The sequence below is a fragment of the Heliangelus exortis genome, chromosome 11 (genome assembly GCF_036169615.1).
Source record: "Heliangelus exortis chromosome 11, bHelExo1.hap1, whole genome shotgun sequence".
Taxonomy (NCBI): Eukaryota; Metazoa; Chordata; class Aves; order Apodiformes; family Trochilidae; genus Heliangelus; species Heliangelus exortis.
In genome coordinates this window covers 19,062,660-19,077,917 of record NC_092432.1, presented here as the reverse complement: position 1 = coordinate 19,077,917, position 15,258 = coordinate 19,062,660, and the positions used below count along the sequence as shown (strand labels likewise).

The 15,258-nt window shown below is 34.5% G+C and overlaps 1 protein-coding gene across 12 annotated transcripts in view; it reads right to left on the bottom strand.

Annotated features, from left to right (window-relative positions):
* Positions 1-3,594: 3,594 nt before the first annotated feature.
* ZNF280D (zinc finger protein 280D) overlaps positions 3,595-15,258 on the bottom strand; it is a 44,830-nt gene continuing 33,166 nt past the window's right edge. For 11 of the 12 annotated variants that reach the window (XM_071755108.1, XM_071755102.1, XM_071755099.1 and 8 more), the window contains one exon: positions 3,595-5,414. In XM_071755108.1, coding sequence (XP_071611209.1) covers positions 4,778-5,414 — 637 coding nt within the window. In that variant the 3' untranslated portion in view covers positions 3,595-4,777. Of the gene's footprint in view, positions 5,415-14,576; positions 14,675-15,258 lie in introns of all 12 variants that reach the window. The other variant, XR_011728087.1, reaches the window with a different exon arrangement.

The window sequence follows — 15,258 nt, the reverse complement described above, 5'->3', positions numbered from 1 at the left end:
TGCATCCTCCACACTACTGTTTATGATTAAAATTCTGCACTTAGTTTTGCTTCTCACTCTGTAGAACTGTATTTTGCCTTCCATCATCAACCAACAACTTAAAAATTGATGATACACCAACTGTCAAGACAAGGAGACATTCCAAGATACACAGGATTATGACAAAGAAGCCATTTAAATGATCTCTACAATGCATTTCACAAAATATCCTGGGAAAAGAAGGTAACATCTTTTGATCATGGGCTTAGTCTTATTTTAAATTGTTTGATACAGCCCAAAAGTTGAGCATTTTATTTAATATCAAGCTAGATTTGCTTAAATTGAAATGCAGATACACATATAACATCACAGTTTTCCTTGTGGTTGTTGCAAAAACATCAGCCTCCCTAAAATAACGGTGTGAACAGTAAAAACAGTCAAAAAAACCCCAGCACATTTCCACATCAATAAACAGTTAGCACCTCACAGGCATAACAGCTACATGAATCTCCATCAAAATGAGGCATTTCTCAACTTTTTTTTTTTTTTTTTTTTTTTAATCTGGTAGAAGAAAACAAACTTAATACAGTCTTATAGTAATTTTGGGTCAGTGGAATTTCAATAAAGTGTCTTTGAGCTAGAACAGTGATTCAAAACTCAAAGGAACATAGCAAAGAGCTTTCTGTGTAGTATCTGTAAACTAACATGAAATACGAGTCAACATATTTTTCCCTTTTGGCACTGAATTAATGGGGAAAAATTAAGAGTAAAAATTATGCATAAAAATTTAATGCTCAAAGAGAGAATGCACCAGGCTTCATTAAGGAAATAAAACCTGTCCTTTTGAGCTACATGAAAACTGGAGAAAAGGTTTTATTAAAAGCAAAACCCATTCAAGTAATCACAGAACATACTTACCAATTTTTTTATTTATTAGAGGCATATTAAGCATACATCAAAAAATACAGGATGCTACTAGACAAGATGAGCTCAAAAGCCTCAAAAATCAAACACCAATGAAAACAAAAGGAAAACAATCAGGTATAAAACTTATCCTACTGAAAAATGTCTGAAGTCTGTAAGAGAACTCTACTGTGACACCCTATGGCCACAGTCTTTGGTGGAAAATCAGTATATCCTACAGCATAAAAAAATAACTGCTTTCTACATGCCAGCATTTAAGTAACAATGCTTAGTGCCTGCAGAAAAGCTTTGAGATCTTTGCAGAATACCAAGAGTATTTACCCTGATGTTCAATTTTTAATGCCTTGTGCCAGTAGAGCATCACAGAATGTGGTTGAACACCTATGGCCTAGGAACCTTCTCTCTATCCCCATTTTCAGGAAAAGTGGACGTGGTTTTCTTTGAAAAATCTTCCTATTTAAAATACACCACCTGATACCTAGAACTCAGTATGCACTATGATTTGATCTGATTTTTTCCCCTTGGTTTACTCATCTGTACTGTTAAAGAAACACTGAACCACAGGTAAGCTGAAGTTTCTTTCTGAAACTGCACAAAGCAAACTGAGATGTTGGCTGAACATGAGGAAGCTCCAAGAGGCTCTACACTCACTGACCATAAGCTAATAATGACACCAGTTCTCCATTAAATGCAAATAATGGAAACAGCATATGCATGGCATGGGATTCCTTAAAAATAAATGTTATATAAACAACCTGAAATATTAACATTGAAGCTAATGAGATGAATCTCTTGAGATGAGGGGAAACTGTGATGATGGTATGGATACCAAGAACTGACTTTAATTAGTGGGTTTTGGTAAGGCAATGAAAACTCTGAGGTAAAAGTACAGGAAGAGAGGTGGCACAGAATAAGAACTACTGAGAGCTGGATGGAAAGAAACTTCAGAATTACTCAAAACCAACCAATCAAATTAATTATATGCACTTACAGTCAAGTAACTCAAAATGCATGCAATGTAACTTCATCTGCAGGAGTGACTTCAGCCAAAAATATCAATTTAACTGAAGAAAACCTGAGGAAATCTCTCAAACAACATCATAGAGATTAATCTTAATAATTATGCAGTCTCCTATAGTGGTCAGCAAATCAATTACTTCATATAGGAAGCACTGGAATAAATTATAGTTTCTCATTCACAAAAATACCATGCCACTGTTCTCATGATACACTTTAGTTGCCTATTTAAAGCTATAAAACCTATTTCTTCTCTCTTACCTGTCCCTTTGGAAGAGCTACTAAATACTTGAGGGTCTTATACCTAACATCACCTTTTGTATAAGAATTCTCTACATGGTTTGAAAGAAACAACACTTTACATTATCTGAGAAGATATATATATACTTCTGCCAAATATGCAGAAGTTTTCCAACTTGTCACAATAGGATGTGGTCAAATTCTTCCAAATTCTTATAAAAACAGTAAATGTTTAAAAAAGTTAATAATAATAATAATAATAATAATAATAATAATAATAATAATAATAATAGCACAACAAAAGACATGGGGAATTTACAAGCAAGTTTCATAGAAGTGGTTCCAGTTGAACTTAACCTTTTCCAAAACCATATCTCAGAGTGTCCTTCAAAATATATAATTTGCATGGAAGATCAATCAGTCAAAATTACTAAAGAGATTTCTCTGGGTTTAAAACCAGATGCATTCAGGAACTCCTTCACTAACACAAACATCAAGTTCCATCACTGATTAGGTCATTTAAACTGTCCTCATTGCAATGATGTATTTTATAATCTTCTGTGTGCACATGCATGAGGACATCAGACTAGTTAATCACACCTTGAGTTAACAATTTCACTAAAATCTTTCAAAGAACAAAAGAATACTGCAGCTTATTGCTCTCATCTTTTTCATGTGTCTTGTTATTTGAAGTTCTTAGTGGCAGATCTTGAAGAGCTGTGACTATGTAAACTGTTCCACTTTTCTTTAAAAAGTCTTCTAAACCTGCATGGATAAAAATTAAGATGCAATTCAAAATTCAAGTCATGTAACTCTTTGGAGTTTGAAGCAATTTTTCAGATGCTGAGATTGATAGGGTTTAGAGGCTCCAACAATAAGCTGGATGGTGTCTAAATTTTCACTTAGAACCATAACAGCTGAGCCCAGCTATCCTAGGAGGACAGAGTAGACTGGAGTTCCATGCTGAAGGTCCAGAAAAATCTCTCTATATAATCAGGAACAGTTAGCACCATCTTACCACAACACACACCTACCAAATAAGTTTATGCATAGGCACTTGATTTTTTTAATTCTAAAAAACCTAAAACACCAGCCAAAAGTAACCCCCCAAACCTCACAGAAGTCTCAAATTCACAGCTTTGAAATAAAATAACTTTGAAATAATGAAAAATCTCTCTATATAATCTGGAACAGTTAGCACCATCTTACCACAACACACACCTACAAAATAAGTTTATGCATAGGCACTTGATTTTTTTAATTCTAAAAAACCTAAAACACCAGCCAAAAGAAACCCCCCAAACCTCACAGAAGTCTCAAATTCACAGCTTTGAAATAAAATAACTTTTCGGTAACCCTCAATATGTTAAAAAAATGTGGGGAGAGTATGCCCAAAGTTTCAAGCTGAGCACAAAATTATGCACAAAGACAAAATTTTGTTGCAAATATTTACTCAAAAAGGAATAATTTACAGCAGTACTTTAACAGCTGTTCAAAACATTTAACATTCATTAGAAACAAAACTGTAATTCAAAGCACATTCTGAATGTTTCAAATGGAGCAAGGAATTCATAAGAGCAAGCTACCATTAATCATTAATCATATGCATTCCTATATCTAGCTGCTAACTAGAAGACAAAAACAAAAAAAAAACCCAGCAGCCATCCTTCTGTACACAATTTAGACTACAAAAAGTCCTGAAATTGAAATGTACAATTCTACTCTATATGCTTTTGTGTCCTTTTTGTAACAGTGAGCCAGTAGCAGCTGCAAAATGGCAGAATGCACGTCCATTGATGCTTCCAGTTTGGGGTTCTCCTTCTTTTTGCTATAGTTTTTACATTAAACCATACTTTGGTGTGACTTACAGACCATTCCTACAGGTCTACAGCTAAGAATAGTTAAAAAAAGTGATAAAAGCCTAACAGCTAGAGTACTTTCAGCAGCATATTCTACTTTATACAATTATATTCGGTATTTCTGCACAGCCTGCACACTGAACCCCCCACAAATATATATTTTTATTGTAATAATTCCACTTTCACTGAAAGTTTATTAAGGTAAGCATACAGCCTGGCAGGATTACACCTGTACAGAGGTGCATAGATTCCTATAATTCTGTTTACATGCTTTTACAGACAGGAATGTGACATCAAGTCGAGAGGTTTATGTTTACCCAAATTATCAGTAGACCAATAACCATCATTACAAGTGTGCTCCATTTCAGCATCAGAAGTGAATTAATACTAAATTCCACTGTTTAATGATATTCACACTGAGGGATTTAAAAAAATATTTTTTTTTTGGCAAACAAATCACCTTATCCCGGGCTAGTTAACTATAAAAATTAGAATTTATTCCTCCTTTCAAATATCAATCTAATAAGATATATCACATCCAAGAAACAGGTATATATGAAACGTGCTACCTTTGTAAATTTAGTTAATTCAGTTGTACATACACATACATGCTACCCTCATATGCATTTAGTGTCTCTTTCTCTCCTCCCTCTTCCACTTTCTCATTTTTAATACTTAGCATCAATGAGCACACTCATCAGGAATGGTCCATGGTGTTCTTACCACTGTTTATAACAAACAATAAAACTAACAAAGTTTCAGCTTTCTTCATTTTCATCTGTCTTGTTTGCAGTTGTTTCCATTCTGCTGGGACTGCTTTCTTTAGAAGTCTCATCTGTTTGTTCAGAGAGCTGTCCAGCTTTCTTTGATGAAGGTGCAACATTACCTTTTTGAAGAATTTCAGTAGCTTCATGCTCCAGCACTTCTGATGGAGTCAAAGGCTCCAAATGAATACTGCCTTGTTCACTAAGGTCTGAACTAGTGGATTCAGGGTCATCTCTTTTTCTCAAGAACTGCTCAAAACTAACATCTTCACCCAGTGTTAGTTTTAAATCCCTTGCATTCATTGCTGAAAGTGTAGTTTCATCCAGGCTGTGTGCTTTAGTCTGCTCATTCAGATTAACAGTAGCTGAACTCTGGCAAGTCTTCAACTCACTTTCCTCATTAATACACTTCTGTTTTTCATCTACTAATTGTTTGTTATTTTCTGATTCACAACATGCTCCTTTCTCATGCAAAGGATTCTTCGAGCTGTTGTCAGGGAGTTCCAAACTAGGAACAATTTCTGTATTTGACAAGGATGAGTTTTCTTCATTCTTTTCAACTGGTGCCATTTTTTTAGTTTGATTTCTATTCCATTCTTTTGTTTCATCTGAAGAGTTCTGTTCTTGTTTGCTGAAAAAGACAAAACAAGTTATTTTTGTAAAGAATTAAATACAGCAACACATGGTTGTACTGTGCAAAGTGGCACTGTAGATTTCCTATTTTGTTTTTCTGACAAATGTCCCATACCAAGTTGGGCTGAATTTAAATAACAGTTGAATTTTTCTTCCCCATTTGCAAACTCAGCTTTGTATTCAGCAGTGATTTAGCACTCTAGTTCTTCCATTTCATCTCCAGAAAAGAAGGTTATTTTCCCCTTTGTAAGACACATAGAATTTTCCAAATTACCAGGTTAAATTCCTCTACCTGCACAACCTCTTCAGCACAGACAAAACTACATGGAAATTTTCACTGATGATGTGCAAGGAAGAGAAGCCACTTCATACTATCAAACAGTCTCTGAAATACTTATGAGAGTAAAGTGAGGAAAAAAAGCTAACAGCTGGAAATCTAAATTAACTTCAATCTGAAATTTAGACAACTACAAATATGAAGTCATGGAAGAAGTGAATCTGTGAAATAGCATTTTCAGTTACTTTTCAGAGTAAAACTCTGTATTTACAAAAAGGTAGCATAGACCAGGACTGAAATATTCAAGTAAAAGTGAGAACTTTATTGTATAGTAAGATCTAAACCACAGCATATGAACTTTGTAGACTGTTTTATGCCTTGTATTACTTCAATAAAGCCACATGTATACAGTGCTCCAGGTGGACCAGGGAGACAAAAATCCAAATAAATCAGAATGCTCCAAAGAAATATTGAACTGTACATTTGGTAAAAGTTTAACATAATTTCTAACCCATTCCATTTTTTTCCAGAATTATAATTACCACAAATTACCTAAAATGATGACAGTGACAGACAAAAGAAATTGAGGGGGAAGATGGAAGAACAACAGTTGATCTGATTTCAGATGTAAGTTCTATAGAGAAGTAAAATTAGCTGCAAGTTAAGTCTCCCAAACTAACTTCTAAAATTAAAACCTGAAATTTAAAATAGTCTCTGAACAGTGGCATGTGAGCAATATAATACCAACAAATATAATTAATTAAAATACATTTAAAAAATTTAAAAAAAAATTTAAAAAATTTTAAAAAATTTATTTCTTCAAATAGTTTTAGAAAAAGTTTGAAATAATTATTGGCTGAACTAGCTTACCATTACCTAAGCAACAGATACTTCCACAGCACTCAAAATGGATAACCAACTTCCTGCTACTATGTTTTTATGATGTATTTTCAAGATGAAAGTCTAGACCTGTTGTTATGCTGATCCAGGAACTTAAAACAATTCAAGTGCTTTGTCTATATGCTAACTGATAGAGTGCTAAACAAAATGGTTATTTTGCAAGGGAACCTACATGCTAGAAACATTTAAAATTTTTTCCCAAGCTTTACTTTCACTTAAATAAACCAAAGCAAGAATATTCCATTTCCTCCCTCAAATTTAAGTGAGAGGAATTTTTTGAGCAGGGATATGAGACTGTCAAGATATTCTTGAGTGGTGAAATCTTATGGTCCCTGATGCATTCAGAATATTATTTTCATCCTGTTACACTGAATTTTCATTCATAAGAACTTAACTCAGGGGACAGGCCAACCTCTTTACTAAATCAGAAGCTATATTTGCTTGTGTCTAAGTTTTTTGTTTGGTTTTTTTTTTTTTTTTTCATTTATGGGACTATAAACCAGTAAATGACATTCTCAAGTATAGAACTTCTCTGAGTTCTTCTCCTCTTTCAAACTTCTAAATAAAAAGGGAGAAAAGAGTAATATTTGAGGGAAAACTCAAGAGTAAGTTCCAGCACAAAAGCCAATACTCATAATCACTCATCAGCTATGACTGACTTAACTGGTCTTGCCATAAGTATTCCTAATTACCTCCTCTATTCCAGAAAAATAAATACTTAAGCTACATAGAACCATCTAAATGCTAGCATATATTTAGAATTTTTTTCATATGAAAATACAGTCAACTCTTTATGAAATAATGTATATACATGACCTTTAGCTACTACTTTTCAACAACCAGCTTGAGGGTGAGGTGTAGTTGCAGAGTTAACAACCACATTATGCTTTCTAAAAGAAGTTTTGACCACAGGTATGCAAAGTAATTAAAAAAAAAAAAATAAAAATAAGGTTTTCAGTAAAGGGATGCCTCATTAGCACACAAAGAGCATTTCCAAACTGGAAATCCTGGATGGATTACAGACATGCATATGGACACATGATTCACTCAGAGAAACTCTTCAGAGAAAAAAACCTCAGCTTAACATACAATAAGGATCCAGTAACCTGCACTCTCTCTGCTACAGTAACCAAAATCCCAGCCTCTCATTCTCACTCATTTTTGGTAAAACAGGAAGGGGAGGGAGTAGGGAGAAAGAAGAGAAAAATTTACACATATACATGTATTTCTCATACAGGAGAAAAACAAAAAAACAACTGTTATCAGCATACCTTCCCATGCATCATTTATACCAAGATGAATATAAAAAAAACTGAACAAGACTTTGTACAACAATCATCACAAAAACAATTATCCATGAGGAACAGTGATAAGCACAGCAGTAACTTCATTCACATAGAACAGTTCTCCAATGAAATTATTTATCTCTGCTGTGAACTGCAGCTGAATAAGCAAAACATAGCAACTATGGCTCACTAAAATCCCACAATAAAAAGAAAAATCATAAAGCATTTCAAGAACACATTCTGTTACTAACTCCATAGCAAAAAGAACAGCCTTTAATCCAGTATTAGGGATGAAATGTACCCTTATGTGCAAGCAATACTGCTTAACATATAAGTAAAAATTCAGACATCATAAAAGACTGGAAAAATGCAAGAATGAAAATAACTGCATTTTATAGGAAGGAGGATTCCAGTGAACAGTTAGAATAAAAAAAATCTGACTTTTATATAATAAACTTGTTTTCTAAAGGATGAAACAAACCCTGTTCAGACTATGGAATGTGGGCTGTACTAATGAACTGGCTGCTGCATCAGCTACATGAGATCAGGGTTTAGAATAAAATGACTTCTAGCATAAGACTTAATTTTGAATCCAGCAGATGAGTCTACCAGGTGCAAACATACACCCACCCCAATATACAAAAGCTTAGCAATTGAAGTTTTATTTTTTCTTTCTTTCTTTTCCTCATTGTACAGAAACTGCAAGATTTGGGTGATTTATTAAGATGATGTATTGTGAGATCATTTAAGCTTCCTTGTAGACAGAGAGCAGGAGAAATTTTGTATATGTGTCTAATAAAAAAAACAATTCAGGCCTGAAGAGGCATTTCCAAAGGTTCTCCCCTTAAAGTTGTACAAATAAATAAAAAAAACCCACCCAAAAAGTACAGTTCAGAGTCAATATTTAACAAGACCTTGGGTTGTATTTCAGGTTCCCTGAAAATACATCTTCCTCAGGCAACTGAACCAATCCTTCACTGGAGCCTGGCATATAAGGGAATCAGAATGAAGAGACTACAAACTGGAAATATTTCAGTATGGCAGAAGTATAAAGGTGTCCCTACAACACTGCCATATATTTTTGTAGTAAAAGACAAAAAAGCAGGATTTCCACACTATGTTTGTTATCTGAACACCATGAGCCAGCAGTATATGTATAGTTAAAAAGAGAACTGTCTTGGATCTTCAAACTAGTTATCAAGTTCAGAGGTATTATAGACTGTGTGGAGAAAAAGAGAGACATTACCTCCAAATTAGCTTCTCCCTCTGTAATGATGAGGTCATCCTTTAGCCTAGCAGATAATGAATTAAGATTCAATGTTTTAAAAGACTGTATGGTTAAAGTAAAGATAAGGCTGAAGATAGAGCAAGAAAGCTAAGTGGTAATCTGAAATCAGCTTTTGAAGCTGGAATTTATTTTGAGCTTAAACATACTTCAGAGTTCCAGAAAAGTATTTCAGAATTTTAAAAAGTTGTATGAGCTACATAGAAATTATAAAATAAGCTAGTTGCATGTAACCTGTTCCAGTTATCTCATGTCATGAAAACCAGGAAGCAAGTTTCAAGATGGCTGGCTGTATTTTTATTCTAGCACTATATTCTATATATTAATATATTCTATATTTTATTCCAGCACTCTCTTCTATTCTACACGAGGAATAATTTCCTTACCATAAAGGCCTTTAAAAACCATGACTGAAGTATTCAAGATCTGAAATGATAACTTTGCTGATATGCACTTTTTACAAGCACATAAATCTACGTGTGATCCAACAAAAAAATTCTGCTAAACAAGCTCATTTTTCTTTTAATTGTCTGCTATGACCCCAATACCCAGAACACAGCTGTAGCTTAGGCCAACTGCATTACCATTGCTGATGACCTCCAACTACTATTTGCTGAAGATACTTCCCTCAAAATACCTTCACAGGTACAGTCCACAGATGAGCTATAAATTATTTAAATTTATTGACTTTTAAAACCACATTAATTAAACAGCTTATCACAACATCATTAAAATTGATTTTCTGTGTTTATATAAGAAAATGCTATCACAGAGATAGCAAAAAGTGTCTCCTACAAAACCTTGTTAAGTCATCAATTCTGATATAAAATCTAACCTTTCAAAGGTTTCCTACAAAAAATAAAAGGAAACCCCTCAAAATTGCTTATACCTGTATCTTCTTTGTTGATGCTGCATTAAAGGCAAATTTAATTTGCTGAACTATGCTGCTGCTTCTGTTATACTGAAACAATGTTATTAATCATAAACTACATGATTAGCAACCTCAGCAAGTCTTAACTGCTGTCTGCAAGGCACAAAATACTTGATAAAAGAAATAGCTTTATCAACTTAAATTTTATGAAAAATGTATACTAATACTAGATTGACACCCACCACATGTACTTCCCTGATTTAATCCAAGAAAGCAGTGCTAAACCCAGACCTTTTAAAGACATTTAGCACATACTTCCAGTACACCATGAACACCTTCTAAGACTAATGTCCTAGCAGTTTACCAAGAACAAGCAACCATTTATAATTATTCTAGTTTTTACATCTTAATTTTCAATAAAATGTGGCAAAACAAAACCCAACTACAAAAGGGATTGTTGAAACACTCTCAAGTATTTAGTCATGAGCAGCAACACCAGTAAAAGATGATGCAACACCAAGTGTTTAGCTTAGCTTCACTGCTTTAATGATCACTATGAAAGAACTTAAATATGTTGGAAATTTGTCTAAAAACAGTAATTCTTGAAAAAGCAGAACAATTTAGACAAAAGTAAATAATATATTGTACATCCAAGGACAAAACATACTGCTCTTGTCTGAATAATTTTAAGTTAATAATTTTAAGTTAATAATTTTAAGCTAATAATTTTAAGCTAATAATTTTAAGCTAATAATTTTAAGCTAATAATTTTAAGCTAATAATTTTAAAATAATAATTTTAAGCTAATAATTTTAAGTTAATAATTTTAAGTTAATAATTTTAAGTTAATAATTTTAAATATGAGTATGAATTGTAACTAGAGATTGTTTTAAATACCATTACAAATACTATTTCACATCAGTCTCTAATAGATTTCTATGGAAATGTTTGACAGCTTACAAAACAGATTCACACTGGTTATTTTATGCTAGTGTGGAAGCAAACATGATTCATAACATTTTGTGATAACTGCATCTTTCTTAATATGGTTCACCTTGGATTCCAGACATATTTTCTCAACCTTAATTCTGTTTAGTAATAAGTTTCAGAAAGCACTTCCTTCTAACTTAAGCAGAAGTATCATAAATGGATACTAAGCCATAGAAGACTATCTCCTTGTGACATTCCCAGCACTCTTACAATATAAGAGAACTGAAATCCCACAGTTCTCAATGTATTTTTCACACCTGTGGAGCTATGGTGCTTCTGGCAAGAACATGATACAAAAATCATTACCATCTCAGCTAAGTACAGCCTGCTGGTCTACAACTTCAAGCAATTTTGAAACCTCTCTAGAACCCTCCAAAGATTCTTTTTTTCTACTAAATAAACTTTCTAAATAAGCTTTTAGTAAGTACAATGAAAAAAATGGCCCTTGCCAAGCCCTCAAGGAAATGCCTCCAAAATGTAGCAGCTGAGTACATTTTAGTACATTTAGTAATATTGGCCATAAAACCAAAAAGACTCAGAATAAAAGGCAGGTAAGTAACAACAAATTTAGACACCTCGAGTCTAAATTCAAGTTGATCTGAAACCTGGATACATGAGGAGTCACCTAGGACTAATGGAAGAGATTTGAAATCAGTGAAACAAGTAGACTCTAAAAGTGCACAGTCGAGGCATGGGTGGGAGCAGTCTCATTTCTGAAATTCATACTCTCATTGCTTCTTCTGCTCTCACATAACAAAACTATGTATATTTGCACACACATACACAGAGCTCAGATTACAAGCAACTGTCTTCATAGTGACCTGTCATGTTTTCTTACAACCAAGAAGTTATCCCCGTGGCCTCTTTGGGCAAACAGTACTGAAATGTAGCTGCAATCTTTTGCCAAATATTTTTTTTTTGTCCACCCATAGCAAAAAAATTTTTTTTCTAGGATGATTGTAGCTTCAAGAATTTCTAGGAAACATCTTTACATTATTTAACAGGTTTAAGGTACCTTCCAGAAATTCCCCATACTGCAAAACCTATCTCTTAAGTAAAGCTAATGATTTATAAAGCACAATTCTCCCCCAAATATCTGATTGTATGAGCACTTACTTGGAAGGTACATGTGAATTCATAGAGGGAAGAAAAAGCTGCTTCTTCACTATGGTGTTTTACACTGTTAATGAATGAATGGGAAAGGAAAGATGGTGACAGTCAGGTTAGGTGACACTGTCTCCAGTTTCTCCACCTGTAGAGTGGGGTATAGCAATGAAGACAGCTACATAATAACTACTATTATCATGAGCAGTGAAGTGTTGTAATTCAGAAAGCTGCAGTTACAAACACGTAGCAGAACAAGGGAACCAAACATTTACTTTCTTGTTAGAAAGACTTTGAAAAAAGGTAATCTAGAATCAAGTAAGGTTGCTCTGCAACTACACTTCTTTTAAGAACCCATAATGCAGTGACACACAACATCCTAAATATAACAAAAGTGACAGCTTAGGGCATGTAAAAATTAAATCTTACTTCTTTGACCATTATAACCTAGTTATACCATGGATATTCATACCTAGTCCTTGTAGATGTGGTTGCATATGTGGTATTATTTGTGTAACTTGCTAGTTGTTGGGACCTTTAGGGATGGGTATTTATTATATCAACTTAAGCAGGTTTACTTGTATGTTTACTGGTAATGTTTTTATGTTATGAGTTTGCCACATAAGTAACTTCTCTGAAATCCTCACACAAATCAAAACAGGATGTGGTGATGCCAATTCTTTCTCTGTAAGTTATTTACACAGGGCTGGCAAATCTGAATGTAGCTTCTAAGTCTTTTTAACTGCAACTCAAACTCGAATGATTTCTGTAGCAAAGCTGTAAAAGAACCAAATGATAATATTCCAAATGAGCATTCAAAAGAAGTATAATTAACAGAAAAGTGATGCATCAATCTGGTGTAATTTCTGGGAAATCAGAGAACATTTCTGAAAGCCAGGAAAATCTGCAATCATATTCCAGTCCTGCTGTTGCTATAAACCTGAATGAAAGTGAAATATCAATGTTCTCTGAAATGCAAAAGCACGTTGACAATGAAAACACAAACCCACTATGCTTTTCTGAATACTGCTGTGCCAGAACAGAAAAAAGTCCTGCAAGAAAAAACTGTAATAGGTAACTGATGCTTGAAGTTGAACAGCAGCATTCAAGATGGAACATAGCTTCTGTCAGAAGAGAAAAAAAAATAGTAGCAAAAAGAACCATGAGACTTTAGAGCACTGAGTAAGCATGTAGATGCTCAATCACAAAATATGCATAAGAGACAATGGATGGCAGGATCCTTGCTATTATTAGCAATACCACAGTGGGTGCTGAAGCTCACTAGCACCAAAACTGTCACTGAATACTCAAGCTGAAGAAGACAAAAATACCAGTAAAAACGGATTAATCTCACAGAATTTGATTATGCAGAAAAAGAAAAGTGCTGCAAATCAAGAACACCTTGCATTTATCAGAAATAATCTCTTTATAAGTAGGAGGCTGTAACAGTGACTGCTCTCAGAGTAAGACTAGCTCACTCTATCAGGTTACTTGGAAGTGAATAAATTAGGGAGTTAACCAAGACACATATCCACTTGCAAGCAGGAAGTCGAGTTCGGAGAAACCCTGGATATTCATCACGACAAAAGAAAAGCCCATCATATATCCAGACAACCTGTTGATGGATAAACTTGCCACAGATAATCTAGAACTAAAGATGAAGTCAGATGCAGTGAAATCAAAAGCAGCAGATGTCTCAGCAGCTTGAGTAGAGCATCCCTGAAGATGAGAGATGATACCAAAAGAACAAGGTGTGAATGAACTGTGGCTGCTCCACTCTCAGAGTCAAGGCTCAACAAATGTACCTGCTCCCATCACATACTTTCCTCCTACAGTATTTAGGAGCAAAAAGAAGCTTAGCTACCAGAGCAAAGCAGCTAATAAATTCCTTTAGCCAAGATTCAGTTTATGCAATTACATGTGACAGAAGTAATTCAAAGCATATTTTGCCACTACACACTGTAAAGTCTCTGGCAGACAAAAATGCAACTTACTTGAATATTAAGCAGATCAGGACTTTTATGTTTTAGTGAAAACCCAAAGAGAATGACAAAGCCCTTTAGGATCAAGTTCAGAACAAAATGGGCTTTGATGTCAACACATACATATCATTTATACACTACTCTAGCTTGGGATGATATAATTAGACTTGAGCAGCAAAGAAACTGCAAACCTGCAGCAAAGAAACACTGCAAATCAGCAGCAAAGAAATGCTGCATCCCAACAGTGAAACTGGTAAGCCTCTCTTCAAAGGAGTACAGCCCCCAAAAAGCTGCACATCCATGCTGCAAAGCAGAGAACATTATCACAGAAGGGTGTTTGCCAGACTACAATATTGGGAGAAAAGACCAGACCTGCTGCCTAAAAGATACAAGAAGAGAGTGTCACAGCTTCAATGTATGAAGAGAAAGAAAAAGGTCTGGTCAGATCCTTGTTCGCTTACATACCAAAATAATCCCAAGCTGGACTGGGTTCAATTTTCTGGTCCACAATGATGTATCAGTGAGGCAAGGCAGTATAGGATACCTGCTCACTTTCAACTCCCCTGCAACAAAAATGTCTGCTGTCAGTTCATTTAACAATATGTTAATTGTTGGGCAAAGCAGAGAGTTGAGCATTAGAAGTGCACTGGCATAGTTATTAAGCCTTATTCCCTCAGCACAAGGTGGATTCAAAACAAACAAGGCAGTGTTTTGGAGAGTAACAATTTAAAGAGCAATTCCTGCTGGAACATCTCCAGCTAGGTTATCTGTATTACTAATGGCAGGATTCTGATCAAAAGACAGCCTGATCAACCCTACACAGAGCCCATAGAGCATATCTGGTCATTAGCAATATAGATGAGTTTTATAACACACATAGACAGTCTGCTATATAATAAAAGATACCAAAAGATACCATCTGAGAGATGCAAGAGAAGATCCAAAGGTATTCAAGATAGTAACTCTGAGTCATTGTTTCCGACGATGAAGCAATTCTGAAGAGCCCCATATGCAAGTCATACCTCATTGAATTATAGATCAAAGAATGGGAAGAAACATTCATAGATCATTGAAAAACTACACAGCAAAAGTTAGGACTACAGTCTGCAAGTTCCTTTTCTTCCAAAGCAAACCAGAGTACCATTAG